The following is a 15,232-nucleotide window of genomic DNA, read 5'->3' as shown; positions in this document are numbered from 1 at the left end:
CCTGGCAGAGCGGCCTTTCAGCCCATGTTGATACAATACTGGTTTCACTGTGGATAATGACACAATCTTACCAGCTTCCACCAGCATCTTCACAAGGTCTTTTGCTTTTGTTCTTGGGTTGATCTGCACATGTCTGACCAAAGCATGTTCATCTCTGGTACACAGAACCCGTCTCCTTCCTGAGCAGTATGATGCTCCACATTCCCATCTTGTTTGTACTTATGTATAATTGTTTGTACAGATGAATGAGGCACCTTCAGGTATCTGGAAATTGTACCCAAGGATGAAACAGACTTATGCAAGTCCACCTCCTGAGAACTTGGCTGATTTCTTTTGACTTCCCCATGATGCTGCACAGAGAAGCCATGCGTTTCAGGTGTGAATTACAATACATCCACAGGTGTGTCTCTAATTAACTCAGATGTTGCCAATAAACCTATCAGAAGCTTCCAAAGACATGAATCATCATATGTGCTGTCCTATATTGTTTGAAGGCACAGTACTCTTAGGGGTACTTTGCACGTTGCAACATCGCTACTGTGATCTCGTCGAGGTCAAATCGAAAGTGACGCACATCCGGCGGCGGTAACGACGTCGCAACGTGTAAAGCCTAGATGCACCGATAATCGATCGCAAAAGCGTCGAAAATCGGTGATCTGTGTAGTGTCTGTCATTTCCATAATTTTGCTGCAGCGACTGGTACGATGTTGTTCCTCGTTCCTGCGGCAGCACACATCACTGTGTATGAAGCCGCGCGAGCGAGGTACATCTCCTTACCTGCGTCCCGCCTGCAATGAGGAAGGAAGAAGATGGGCGGGATGTTTTCGTCCCGCTCATCTCCGCCCCTCTGCTTCTATTGGCCGCCTGCCGTGTGACGTCGCTGTGACGCCGCACGACCCTCCCCCTTAGGAAGGAGGCGGGTCGCCGGCCAGAGCAACATCGCAGGGCAGGTAAGTGCGTGTGAAGCTGGCGTAGCGATAATGTTCGCTACGGTAGCTATCACAAGATATCGCATGTGCGCCGGGGGTGGGTACTATCGCGCTCGGCATCGCAAGCATCGGCAAGCGATGTCGCAGCGTTCAAAGTACCCCTTAGTGTAGGGTAACTTCTGACTTTGTAGAAAGTAATAAAAATGCCTGAAAACATTCTCTCTCTCTCATTATTCTGGCATTTGGCAAATAGAAATATTTTTTCTCATTGACCTAAAAGGGAAAGGTTGATTCTGATTTCATGTCAGATAGTGAGAAAAACCTGCAGAGGTGTCTGTATAGAGAGCGGAGAGAAAAACCTGCAGATGTGTCTCTATAGAGAGCGGAGGAAAAACCTGCAGATGTGTCTTTATAGAGAGCGGAGGAAAAACCTGCAGATGTGTCTTTATAGAGAGCGGAGGAAAAACCTTTCGACGTGTCTTTTTGAGACCAGAGGGAAAAACCTGCAGACGTATCTTTATAGAGAGCGGAGGGAAAAATCTGCAGATGTGTCTGTAGAGACAGCGGAAGGAGAAACCTGCAGATGTGTCTGTATAGATAGCGGAGGGAAAAACCTGCAGATGTGTCTTTATATAGAGAGAAGGAAAAATCTGCAGATGTGTCTTTATAGAGAGCAGAAGGAAAAACCTGCAGATGTGTCTGTATAGAGAGCGGAGGGAAACTAAGGGATTTAACTGTATAACATATTACACGGGAGTGACATCACTTCCCTGCATATATACCATATCTCACATATCTATCTATGAGGCCTAGTTTCCTACATGATGTTGTGTTATTGAGCTGACAGTTGGCATGTGCCGGGACCCCATTACTAAGCGTTGGCCTTTTTCTGGGGTCACCTTACAGCCGATGATGCCGGATTAAGCTTTGCCGTCACCGCAGTCTGGTTGTATTAAGTGATGGAGCACCTGAGTTCGCGGCTCCTGCAGGGATTTTGTGCCTTGTAGTGAATGTCTCCAGATGGAGCTCAGTGGGCCGCAGACGGAGGCCGCTCCATACACTGAGGGGTAATTGGCTTCTTTTTGTGTCTGTGCTGTGGTGACAGATGGAGGCAGGATAATGCCGCATGCCGATACACAACCATTGTCTAATCACTTCACGCCTGCCTCACTAATGGACACTTAACCCATGCATGGATCAAGAGTTCCCAACATAGGGAGTCATTTATCCCATCTGTACCCACAACCTGCCCCCAAAATGTCCTGCCCTTCAAGACCCCCCGGTACCTAACTCAGAATAGTAAACTCAAATCGCTTGAAATTGACATAACTAATATTTAATATAAGTTTCCTGAAAAACCGCTAATGAGAATCAGACTGCTCCAAAATTGTGATTCAACCGCAAAATAGAAAAAAAATAATAAATAAATGGACTGGGGAAAAATGATGGTAAAAAAGATTAATATATAACACTAAGGTGTATCCTGCAATTAGCATCACAGGTGTCTACAAACGTGAAATCAGTCAGTGCCTATTTACAAAGTGAAAAGTAGTCACTGTGCTGTTTGTAATCAGTCAGTGCCTATTTACAAAGTGAAAAGTAGTCACTGTGCTGTTTGTAATCAGTCAGTGTCTATTTACAAAGTGAAAGTAGTCACTGTGCTGTTTGTAATTAGTGCCTATTTACAAAGTGAAAGTAGTCACTGTGCTGTTTGTAATTAGTGCCTATTTACAAAGTGAAAAGTAGTCACTGTGCTGTTTGTAATCAGTCAGTGTCTATTTACAAAGTGAAAGTAGTCACTGTGCTGTTTGTAATTAGTGCCTATTTACAAAGTGAAAAGTAGTCACTGTGCTGTTTGTAATCAGTCAGTGCCTATTTACAAAGTGAAAGTAGTCACTGTGCTGTTTGTAATTAGTGCCTATTTACAAAGTGAAAGTAGTCACTGTGCTGTTTGTAATTAGTGCCTATTTACAAAGTGAAAAGTAGTCACTGTGCTGTTTGTAATCAGTCAGTGTCTATTTACAAAGTGAAAGTAGTCACTGTGCTGTTTGTAATTAGTGCCTATTTACAAAGTGAAAAGTAGTCACTGTGCTGTTTGTAATTAGTGCCTATTTACAAAGTGAAAAGTAGTCACTGTGCTGTTTGTAATCAGTCAGTGCCTATTTACAAAGTGAAAAGTAGTCACTGTGTTGTTTGGGATCTTGGTGTGTACTGCAATGAATATAGAGAAAAGAAAACTCAGAAGAAAGTGGTCTCAGGAGATTAGAGAGAAATGATAGACAAACGTGTTACAGGTAAAGGCTGTAAGATGTCTCCGCACATCCTAATGTTCCTGTTACTACAGTTGCACATATTATTCAGATGTGTAAGGTCTATGGGGCTGTAGCCGACCTCCTTGAAGGCGGCTGCAAGAGGAAAACGGGTGAGAAAATAAAGAGATAAGATAATACGAATGGTACCAAAGATCCCAGAGCAACTTCAACTCCAGGATCTCAATGTCAGATTGGACCAAGGAAAACAATCACAGGAAGCCTGATCTGTAAATTGGATCACACTCGGCCATTCAAGTCTCTGAGCCAATGAGACACATATAGTGTAAATAATTCTACTTTACTACATGTGTGAGAATCTGATCTCTCCAGGAGATGTCTGTACAATGATCACATCTGAGACCGTACAGTGTATATATTACCTGTGGTGTTACATAGGACTGCAGGAGACATCTACTACATTATCTGTACTCAGAGATATCAATCTGTGGTGTTACATAGGACTGCAGGTGACATCTACTACATGATCTAGATTCAGGGAGATATCACTGTACTATCTGTGATGTTACATAGGACTGCAGGTGACATCTACTACATTATCTGTACTCAGAGATATCACTGTGTTATCTGTGGTGTTACATAGGACTGCAGGTGACATCTACTACATTATCTGTACTCAGAGATATCACTGTGCTATCTGTGGTGTTACATAGGACTGCAGGTGACATCTACTACATTATCTGTACTCAGAGATATCACTGTGTTATCTGTGGTGTTACATAGGACTGCAGGTGACATCTACTACATTATCTGTACTCAGAGAGAGAGATCACTGTGTTATCTGTGGTGTTACATAGGACTGCAGGTGACATCTACTACATTATCTGTACTCAGAGATATCACTGTGTTATCTGTGGTGTTGCATAGGACTGCAGGTGACCTCTACTACATTATCTGTACTCAGAGAGAGATATCACCGTGTTATCTGTGGTGTTACATAGGACTGCAGGTGACATCTACTACATTATCTGTACTCAGAGATATCACTGTGTTATCTGTGGTGTTACATAGGACTGCAGGTGACCTCTACTACATTATCTGTACTCAGAGAGATATCACTGTGTTATCTGTGGTGTTACATAGGACTGCAGGTGACCTCTACTACATTATCTGTACTCAGAGAGGTATCACTGTGTTATCTGTGGTGTTACATAGGACTGCAGGTGACATCTACTACATTATCTGTACTCAGAGAGATATCACTGTGTTATCTGTGATGTTACATAGGACTGCAGGTGACATCTACTACATTATCTGTTCTCAGAGATATCACTGTGTTATCTGTGGTGTTACATAGGACTGCAGGTGACATCTACTACATTATCTGTACTCAGAGATATCACTGTGTTACCTGTGGTGTTGCATAGGACTGCAGGTGACCTCTACTACATTATCTGTGCTCAGAGAGAGATATCACCGTGTTATCTGTGGTATTACATAGGACTGCAGGTGACATCTACTACATTATCTGTACTCAGAGATATCACTGTGTTATCTGTGGTGTTACATAGGACTGCAGGTGACCTCTACTACATTATCTGTACTCAGAGAGATATCACTGTGTTATCTGTGGTGTTACATAGGACTGCAGGTGACATCTACTACATTATCTGTACTCAGAGATATCACTGTGTTATCTGTGGTGTTACATAGGACTGCAGGTGACATCTACTACATTATCTGTACTCAGAGATATCACTGTGTTATCTGTGGTGTTACATAGGACTGCAGGTGACATCTACTACATTATCTGTACTCAGAGAGGTATCACTGTGTTATCTGTGGTGTTACATAGGACTGCCGGCTGGGTCAGCGGTGGGGCACATGACACACCCTCTGAGCTCAGGGGGTGATTCTACAGTTATGGTGGAAAGTGTTGGCCCCTTGAGGTTGTTCCTGAAGATGTCGTCTTCCCCCACAATATTATCACAATCAGATTCACAGGTTTATTTAATTTCTGTAGAAATAAAGAATTGGACAGAATTTTCCGCGTGTGTGATCCCAATCATTTTCCGGAGCGATGTGGTGGGTGCCGGCACTTTCGGCCATGGCTGTAATCGGCGTCTGGGCTCGTCCACACTAGATCCAGGCCACGGCCTTCAGTTGTCATGGAAACAGAATAAATGAGCGAAAATCTGTCAAAAATTCATTAATTTCTCTGGCAATTAAATAAGATCCTGACAGGCACAGACCTCCCCGTACACGGCTCCTGCACGGGCCCGGGCTCCATGTGCTGCCTGGGTATGAATCGCTCTGTGTAACGGCTGTGGTTGGCACTGGTATTGGGGCACTGTGGATGGTACAGTTATAGGGCACTGTGGTTTGTACTGTTATTGGGGCATTGTAGATGGTACTGTTATGCGGGTACTATGGGTTGTACTCTTATGGGGGGCACTGTGGATGGTACTGTTATGCGGGTACTATGGGTTGTACTCTTATGGGGGGCACTGTGGATGGTACTGTTATGGGGCACTGTGGATGGTACTGTTATGGGGGCACTGTGGATGGTATTGTTATAGGGGCACTGTGGATGGTACTGTTATGCGGGTACTATGGGTTGTACTGTTATGGGGGGCACTGTGGATGGTACTGTTATGGGGCACTGTGGATGGTATTGTTATAGGGGCACTGTGGATGGTACTGTTATGGGGGCACTGTAGATGGTATTGTTATTGGGGCACTATGGATGGTACTATTATGGGGCACTGTGGATGGTATTGTTATAGGGGCACTGTGGATGGTACTGTTATGCGGGTACTATGGGTTGTACTGTTATGGGGGGCACTGTGGATGGTACTGTTATGGGGCACTGTGGATGGTACTGTTATGGGGGGCACTGTGGATGGTACTGTTATGGGGGGCACTGTGGATGGTACTGTTATGCGGGTACTATGGATTGTACTGTTATGGAGGCATTGTGGATGGTACTGTTATGGAGGCACTGTGGATGGTACTGTTATGGAGGCACTATAACTAGAGGACAAAATGGTGTGATGTTTTGCTTTCTAATGCCCCTTGTAATCCGGTAACAATGGGTGACAGCCGTGGTGCATGTATCCCTGCCCTGTGCCGGCTTCTGCCCCCCGGAGTCAGATCAGGGTCCTGTCCCGCTCCTCATTCAGGAATATTTAGGAGGGATTTTCCCCCTTCCTCCGTTATCTCCCCAGCGCGGTGCAGAGGCCGCATTACTGGATGATGGGAGTTACACATTATACGGCTGCTGGGAACTCAGATCTCTAATAGAATTACATGTTTGCTACTGCCAGACATAAAACCAGGGCCAAACAGAGTGCAACTGAGCGCCGAGCTGCTGTATCTAAGCTTCTCATGTGTGACACTGTCTGCAGAGCCGCTGTATCTAAGCTTCTGATGTGTGACACGGTCTGCAGAGCCACTGTACTTTATGTGACACTGTCTGCAGAGCCGCTGTATCTAAGCTTCTCATGTGTGACACTGTCTGCAGAGCCGCTGTATCTAAGCTTCTCATGTGTGACACTGTCTGCAGAGCCGCTGTATCTAAGCTTCTCATGTGTGACACTGTCTGCAGAGCCGCTGTATCTAAGCTTCTCATGTATGACACTGTCTGCAGAGTCGCTGTATCTAAGCTTCTGATGTATGACACTGTCAGCATAGTCGCTGTATCTAAGCTTCTCATGTATGACACTGTCAGCATAGTCGCTGTATCTAAGCTTCTCATGTATGACACTGTCTGCAGAGCCGCTGTATCTAAGCTTCTCATGTATGACACTGTCTGCAGAGCCGCTGTATCTAAGGTTCTCATGTATGACACTGTCTGCAGAGCCGCTGTATCTAAGCTTCTCATGTATGACACTGTCTGCAGAGTCACTGTATCTAAGCTTCTCATTTATGACACTGTCTGCAGAGCCGCTGTATCTAAGCTTCTCATGTATGACACTGTCTGCAGAGCCGCTGTATCTAAACTTCTCATGTATGACACTGTCTCCAGAGCCGCTGTATCTAAGCTTCTCATGTGTGACCGTCTGCAGAGCCGATATATCTAAGCTCCCCATGTGTGACAATTCCTGCAAAACCACTGTATCTAAGCTTCTCTTGTGTGACACTGTCTGCTGAATCACTGTATCTAAACTTAATGTGTTAGGCTTAGGTGCTGCAGCGCAGCAATGTCAATCATGATTAAGCTGCTGTATCTATACCTTAAATGTTTGACACTGTCTGCTGAGCCATGTACAGTTAGGTCCAGAAATCTTTGGCCAGTGACACAATTTTGGCGAGTTGGGCTCTGCATGCCACCACATTGGATTTGAAATGAAACCTCTACAACAGAATTCAAGTGCAGATTGTAACGTTTAATTTGAAGGTTTGAACAAAAATATCTGATAGAAATTGTAGGAATTGTCACATTTCTTTACAAACACTCCACATTTTAGGAGGTCAAAAGTAATTGGACAAATAAACCAAACAAAATATTTTTATTTTCAATATTTTGTTGCGAATCCTTTGGAGGCAATCACTGCCTTAAGTCTGGAACCCATGGACATCACCAAACGCTGGGTTTCCTCCTTCTTAATGCTTTGCCAGGCCTTTACAGCCGCAGCCTTCAGGTCTTGCTTGTTTGTGGGTCTTTCCGTCTTAAGTCTGGATTTGAGCAAGTGAAATGCATGCTCAATTGGGTTAAGATCTGGTGATTGACTTGGCCATTGCAGAATGTTCCACTTTTTTGCACTCATGAACTCCTGGGTAGCTTTGGCTGTATGCTTGGGGTCATTGTCCATCTGTACTATGAAGCGCCGTCTGATAAACTTTGCGGCATTTGGCTGAATCTGGGCTGAAAGTATATCCCGGTACACTTCAGAATTCATCCGGCTACTCTTGTCTGCTGTTATGTCATCAATAAACACAAGTGACCCAGTGCCATTGAAAGCCATGCATGCCCATGCCATCACGTTGCCTCCACCATGTTTTACAGAGGATGTGGTGTGCCTTGGATTATGTGCCGTTCCCTTTCTTCTCCAAACTTTTTTCTTCCCATCATTCTGGTACAGGTTGATCTTGGTCTCATCTGTCCATAGAATACTTTTCCAGAACTGAGCTGGCTTCATGAGGTGTTTTTCAGCAAATGTAACTCTGGCCTGTCTATTTTTGGAATTGATGAATGGTTTGCATCTAGATGTGAACCCTTTGTATTTACTTTCATGGAGTCTTCCCTTTACTGGTGACTTAGAGACAGATACACCTACTTCACTGAGAGTGTTCTGGACTTCAGTTGATGTTGTGAACGGGTTCTTCTTCACCAAAGAAAGTATGCGGCGATCATCCACCACTGTTGTCATCCGTGGACGCCCAGGCCTTTTTGAGTTCCCAAGCTCACCAGTCAATTCCTTTTTTCTCAGAATGTACCCGACTGTTGATTTTGCTACTCCAAGCATGTCTGCTATCTCTCTGATAGATTTTTTCTTTTTTTTCAGCCTCAGGATGTTCTGCTTCACCTCAATTGAGAGTTCCTTAGACCGCATGTTGTCTGGTCACAGCAACAGCTTCCAAATGCAAAACCACACACCTGTAATCAACCCCAGACCTTTTAACTACTTCATTGATTACAGGTTAACGAAGGAGACGCCTTCAGAGTTAATTGCAGCCCTTAGAGTCCCTTGTCCAATTACTTTTGGTCCCTTGAAAAAGAGGAGGCTATGCATTACAGAGCTATGATTCCTAAACCCTTTCTCCGATTTGGATGTGAAAACTCTCATATTGCAGCTGGGAGTGTGCACTTTCAGCCCATATTATATATAGAATTGTATTTCTGAACATGTTTTTGTAAACAGCTAAAATAACAAAACTTGTGTCACTGTCCAAATATTTCTGGACCTAACTGTATCTAATCCTTTAAAATTCGATACATTACAATGAGCTGTATATCCAATCCTTTAATGTGTGATACTGTCTGCTGGGATGCGGTATGTATTCCTATCAAATGTGATACTGTCTGATCTGCACGCAGCGCGCAGTCTCCGGTCAGTGATGTGACAGCCGTCCCCCTGAGCAGCAATAGCAGGTCTGGTCACAGGCGGCCGGGCACTGCCACTTGTCTTATAGGCAATGTCATACCGGATGTAAGAGGAATCCCAGACACAAAGAGGATAAACCGCACAGGAGAAGTGGTACTGTGCAGTGTATATATAAAGGACAGGAGAAGTGGTACTGTGCAGTGTATATATACAGAATAATACAGATACTGAGGATTACACCCAGTATACAGGACAGGAGAAATGATACTGTGCAGTGTATATATACAGGATAATACAGATACTGAGGATTACACCAGTATACAGGACAGGAGAAGTGGTACTGTGCAGTGTATATATACAGAATAATACAGATACTGAGGATTACACCCAGTATACAGGACAGGAGAAGTGGTACTGTGCAGTGTATATATACAGGATAATACAGATACTGAGGATTACACCCAGTATACAGGACAGGAGAAGTGGTACTGTGCAGTGTATATATACAGAATAATACAGGTACTGAGGATTACACCCAGTATACAGGACAGGAGAAGTGGTACTGTGCAGTGTATATATACAGAATAATACAGATACTGAGGATTACACCCAGTATACAGGACAGGAGAAGTGGTACTGTGCAGTGTATATGTACAGAATAATACAGATACTGAGGATTACACCCAGTATACAGGACAGGAGAAGTGGTACTGTGCAGTGTATATGTACAGAATAATACAGATACTGAGGATTACACCCAGTATACAGGACAGGAGAAGTGGTACTGTGCAGTGTATATATACAGAATAATACAGATACTGAGGATTACACCCAGTATACAGGACAGGAGAAGTGGTACTGTGCAGTGTATATGTACAGAATAATACAGATACTGAGGATTACACCCAGTATACAGGACAGGAGAAGTGGTACTGTGCAGTGTATATATACAGAATAATACAGATACTGAGGATTACACCCAGTATACAGGACAGGAGAAGTGGTACTGTGCAGTGTATATGTACAGAATAATACAGATACTGAGGATTACACCCAGTATACAGGACAGGAGAAGTGGTACTGTGCAGTGTATATGTACAGAATAATACAGATACTGAGGATTACACCCAGTATACAGGACAGGAGAAGTGGTACTGTGCAGTGTATATGTACAGAATAATACAGATACTGAGGATTACACCCAGTATACAGGACAGAGTAGTGCTACTGTGCATTGTATATATACAGAATAATACAGGTACTGAGGATTACAGCCAGTATACAGGACAGGAGAAGTGGTACTGTGCAGTGTATATATACAGAATAATACAGATACTGAGGATTACACCCAGTATACAGGACAGGAGAAGTGGTACTGTGCATAATAAGAGCAGATGATGGGAGTTATCCTTTCCTCTGGCCTTCCTGACATTTATCCTGCTGACTGCATGTATCATCAGGCGTGTATAATGCGGCGCACACACGGTACATGCCATTACCCACAATGCCCGGCTGCAGTGCCAGCGCTGTATGATGTGCTCTCAGTATATACATAGATCTCGGCCGCTCTTCTCCTGGAAGCTTCGGATGAGACGTGTTGCTGTTGCCGGGCAGATTTCTTGCAGAATTACAACCTGAAGTGTCTTAGAAATGTAAAGGTGGCCGCGCAGATCCCACGCTGCAGTCACTGCCACATCCACCAGCAGCCGCCATTACTATACAGAAGAGGACAATGGCTGCCAAGATGATGGGCATGTCCTCACTGTCTGGCAGCGGACACCACGGCAAGGCTTGTGGGGAGTTCCCAGCACGGCTCTGTCCTGGGTAATTGGTGGGTCCTGACCACTGCATAAAGGGAACAGCCAGAGGAACGGCAATATACCGGGAGCACCCCACAAGACCCGCTGCATACAGGGAGCACCCCACAAGACCCGCCATATACCGGGAGCACCCCACAAGACCCGCTGCATACAGGGAGCACCCCACAAGACCCGCCATATACCGGGAGCACCCCACAAGACCCGCAATATACAGGGAGCACCCCACAAGACCCTCCGTATACCGGGAGCACCCCACAAGACCCGCCATATACAGGGAGCACCCCACAAGACCCGCAATATACAGGGAGCACCCCACAAGACCCTCCGTATACCGGGAGCACCCCACAAGACCCGCCATATACAGGGAGCACCCCACAAGACCCGCTGCATACAGGGAGCACCCCACAAGACCCGCTGCATACAGGGAGCACCCCACAAGACCCGCCATATACCGGGAGCACCCCACAAGACCCGCTGCATACTGGGAGCACCCCACAAGACCCTCCATATACCGGGAGCACCCCACAAGACCCGCTGCATACAGGGAGCACCCCACAAGACCCACCATATACCGGGAGCACCCCACAAGACCCGCCATATACCGGGAGCACCCCACAAGACCCGCTGCATACAGGGAGCACCCCACAAGACCCACCATATACCGGGAACACCCCACAAGACCCGCTGCATACAGGGAGCACCCCACAAGACCCGCCATATACCGGGAGCACCCCACAAGACCCGCTGCATACAGGGAGCACCCCACAAGACCCGCCATATACCGGGAGCACCCCACAAGACCCGCTGCATACAGGGAGCACCCCACAAGACCCGCTGCATACTGGGAGCACCCCACAAGACCCTCCATATACCGGGAGCACCCCACAAGACCCGCTGCATACAGGGAGCACCCCACAAGACCCACCATATACCGGGAGCACCCCACAAGACCCGCTGCATACAGGGAGCACCCCACAAGACCCGCTGCATACAGGGAGCACCCCACAAGACCCGCCATATACCGGGAGCACCCCACAAGACCCGCTGCATACAGGGAGCACCCCACAAGACCCGCCATATACCGGGAGCACCCCACAAGACCCGCTGCATACAGGGAGCACCCCACAAGACCCGCTGCATACTGGGAACACCCCACTAGACCCTCCGCATAATGGGAACACCCCACAAGACCCTCCATATACCGGAAACACCCCACAAGACCCTCCGTTTACTGAGAACACCCCACAAGACCTTCCGTATACTGAGAACACCCCACAAGACCCTCCGTATACCGGGAACACCCCACAAGACCCTCCGTATACAGGGAACACCCACAAGACCCTCCGTTTACCGGGAACACCCCACAAGACCTGCCATATACCGGGAACACCCCACAAGACCCTCCGAATACCGGGAACAGCCCACAAGACCCTCCGTATACTGAGAACACCCACAAGACCCTCCGTTTACCGTGAACACCCCACAAGACCCTCCCCATACTGGGAACACCTCACAAGCCCGCCGTATACCAAGAACACCCCACCAATTCTCTCCTTGACCCTGCGTTTTCCTTGGATGCCCCCCACACACGTTTTCCACTCCCACATCACAAAATAGAACTTTCTAGAAGCGCTGATTTTCAGGTTTTGGGAGGATTTCTGAGTCTCTCCGGAGCCTGAAGTTTCCCCTCGTCTGTAAGTCTCCTCATAGGAAAAGCAAGAATGTTAAATCCCCACCCGCATCTGCCCTGGACCGACCACAAACCCCCTGAGAAATGCCCCCGGGGGTAAATTTGGGAAGGCATCTGCCCTGTCACCCCGCATTGTGGAGCACTGAGCGTCGTCTGCTTCAATATTCACATTCACCGTCTATTTCTCTGCGCTTTGTCAGTAGTGGAGGCCATATTGTGAGAATAGTCAGCCGCACAGCAGAGGCCCCCCCATTACAGGGGCTTATGTCATGTTTTACCGTCTGACCCGAGCCGAGAAGTGTCCGGAGAGCACAGGACGAGGAGCTACGAGCGCTCCAGTGACTCTGACCCCTTATAGTGAATCAATAAAAATGTTCTTTTCCTTAGTAGATGCGGATCCACAGCCTCGAGGATGCACGGTGCTCCGCTCACCACCACAGCACGGTGCTCCGCTCACCACCACAGCACGGTGCTCCGCTCACCACCACAGCACGGTGCTCCGCTCACCACCACAGCATGGTGCTCCGCTCACCACCACAGCACACGGTGCTCCGCTCACCACCACAGCACACGGTGCTCCGCTCACCACCACAGCACACGGTGCTCCACTCACCACGACAGCGCACGGTGCTCCGCTCACCACCACAGCGCACGGTGCTCCGCTCACCACCACAGCGCACGGTGCTCCGCTCACCACCACAGCGCACGGTGCTCTGCTCACCACCACAATACAGTGCTCCGCTCACCACCACAATACAGTGCTCCGCTCACCACCACAGCGCACGGTCCTCCGCTCACCAGCACAGCACACGGTGCTCCGCTCACGACCACAACACGGTGCTCCGCTCACCACCACAACATGGTGCTCCACTCACCACCACAACACACGGAGGCACACACAAAATTATGTTTTTCAGCTTCAATTGTCAATAAAAGTGACAGAAGAATGAGGGGAAACTTACGATTTCAAGTGATTCATCAGCGCTCCCACCAGTTCACCCACACGACTCTCATTTGCAGGATTCACACTATGCAGGCAGAAGACCATGTCGTCATTCTTCTGGGTGTGAAGGATCACGAGCTGGTCCGGACCCCCGGTGAGGCTCAGTCCTGTGACCTGGAAGAGGGAAGAAACCAAATGTCAGACTATGAGATTTACTGTGACTGCACCGAGGAATTCAGACAGAATCTTATCATGTATCTCTGTATACAGGGAGCTCCCCCTAGTGGTGGCTGCAGACAGAATCTTATCATGTATCTCTGTATACAGGGAGCTCCCCCTAGTGGTGGCTGCAGACAGGATCTTATCATGTATCTCTGTATACAGGGAGCTCCCCCTAGTGGTGACTGCAGACAGGATCTTATCATGTATCTCTGTATACAGGGAGCTCCCCCTAGTGGTGACTGCAGACAGGATCTTATCATGTATCTCTGTATACAGGGAGCTCCCCCTAGTGGTGGCTGCAGACAGGATCTTATGTGTCTCTGTATACAGGGAGCTCCCCCTAGTGGTGCCTGCAGACAGGAGCTTATCATGTATCTCTGTATACAGGGAGCTCCCCCTAGTGGTGGCTGCAGACAGGATATTATCACGTATCTCTGTATACAGGGAGCTCCCCCTAGTGGTGACTGCAGACAGGATCTTATCATGTGTCTCTGTATACAGGGAGCTCCCCCTAGTGGTGGCTGCAGACAGAATCTTATCATGTATCTCTGTATACAGGGAGCTCCCCCTAGTGGTGGCTGCAGACAGGATCTGATCATGTATCTCTGTATACAGGGAGCTCCCCCTAGTGGTGGCTGCAGACAGGATCTCATCATGTATCTCTGTATACAGGGAGCTCCCCCTAGTGGTGGCTGCAGACAGGATCTCATCATGTATCTCTGTATACAGGGAGCTCCCCCTAGTGGTGGCTGCAGACAGGATCTTATCATGTGTCTCTGTATACAGGGAGCTCCCCCTAGTGGTGGCTGCAGACAGGATCTCATCATGTATCTCTGTATACAGGGAGCTCCTCCTAGTGGTGGCTGCAGACAGGATCTTATCCTGTATCTCTGTATACAGGGAGCTCCCCCTAGTGGTGGCTGCAGGCAGGATCTTATCATGTGTCTCTGTATACAGGGAGCTCCCCCTAGTGGTGGCTGCAGACAGGATCTTATCATGTATCTCTGTATACAGGGAGCTCCCCCTAGTGGTGGCTGCAGACAGGATCTTATCATGTATCTCTGTATACAGGGAGCTCCCTCTAGTGCTGGCTGCAGACAGGATCTTATCATGTATCTCTGTATACAGGGAGCTCCCCCTAGTGGTGGCTGCAGACAGGATCTTATCATGTATCTCTGTATACAGGGAGCTCCCCCTAGTGGTGGCTGCAGACAGGATCTTATCATGTATCTCTGTATACAGGGAGCTACCCCTAGTGGTGGCTGCAGGCAGGATCTTATCATGTGTCTCTGTATACAGGGAGCTCCCCCT

The 15,232-nt window shown here is 47.4% G+C and overlaps 1 protein-coding gene across 1 annotated transcript in view; it reads right to left on the bottom strand.

Moving 5' to 3' along the window:
* Window positions 1-15,232, bottom strand: part of LOC142243680 (unconventional myosin-Ig-like) — a 177,621-nt gene that overhangs the window by 22,834 nt on the left and 139,555 nt on the right. Inside the window, exon 21 of the mRNA XM_075315827.1 lies at window positions 13,719-13,873. Coding sequence (XP_075171942.1) covers window positions 13,719-13,873 — 155 coding nt within the window. The remainder of the gene's footprint in view (window positions 1-13,718; window positions 13,874-15,232) is intronic.

This window comes from Anomaloglossus baeobatrachus, chromosome 6, assembly GCF_048569485.1.
Source record: "Anomaloglossus baeobatrachus isolate aAnoBae1 chromosome 6, aAnoBae1.hap1, whole genome shotgun sequence".
In the NCBI taxonomy this organism is placed as follows: domain Eukaryota; kingdom Metazoa; phylum Chordata; class Amphibia; order Anura; family Aromobatidae; genus Anomaloglossus; species Anomaloglossus baeobatrachus.
Note: the sequence above shows the minus strand (reverse complement) of the source record. Positions and strands in the feature narration are given on the sequence as shown.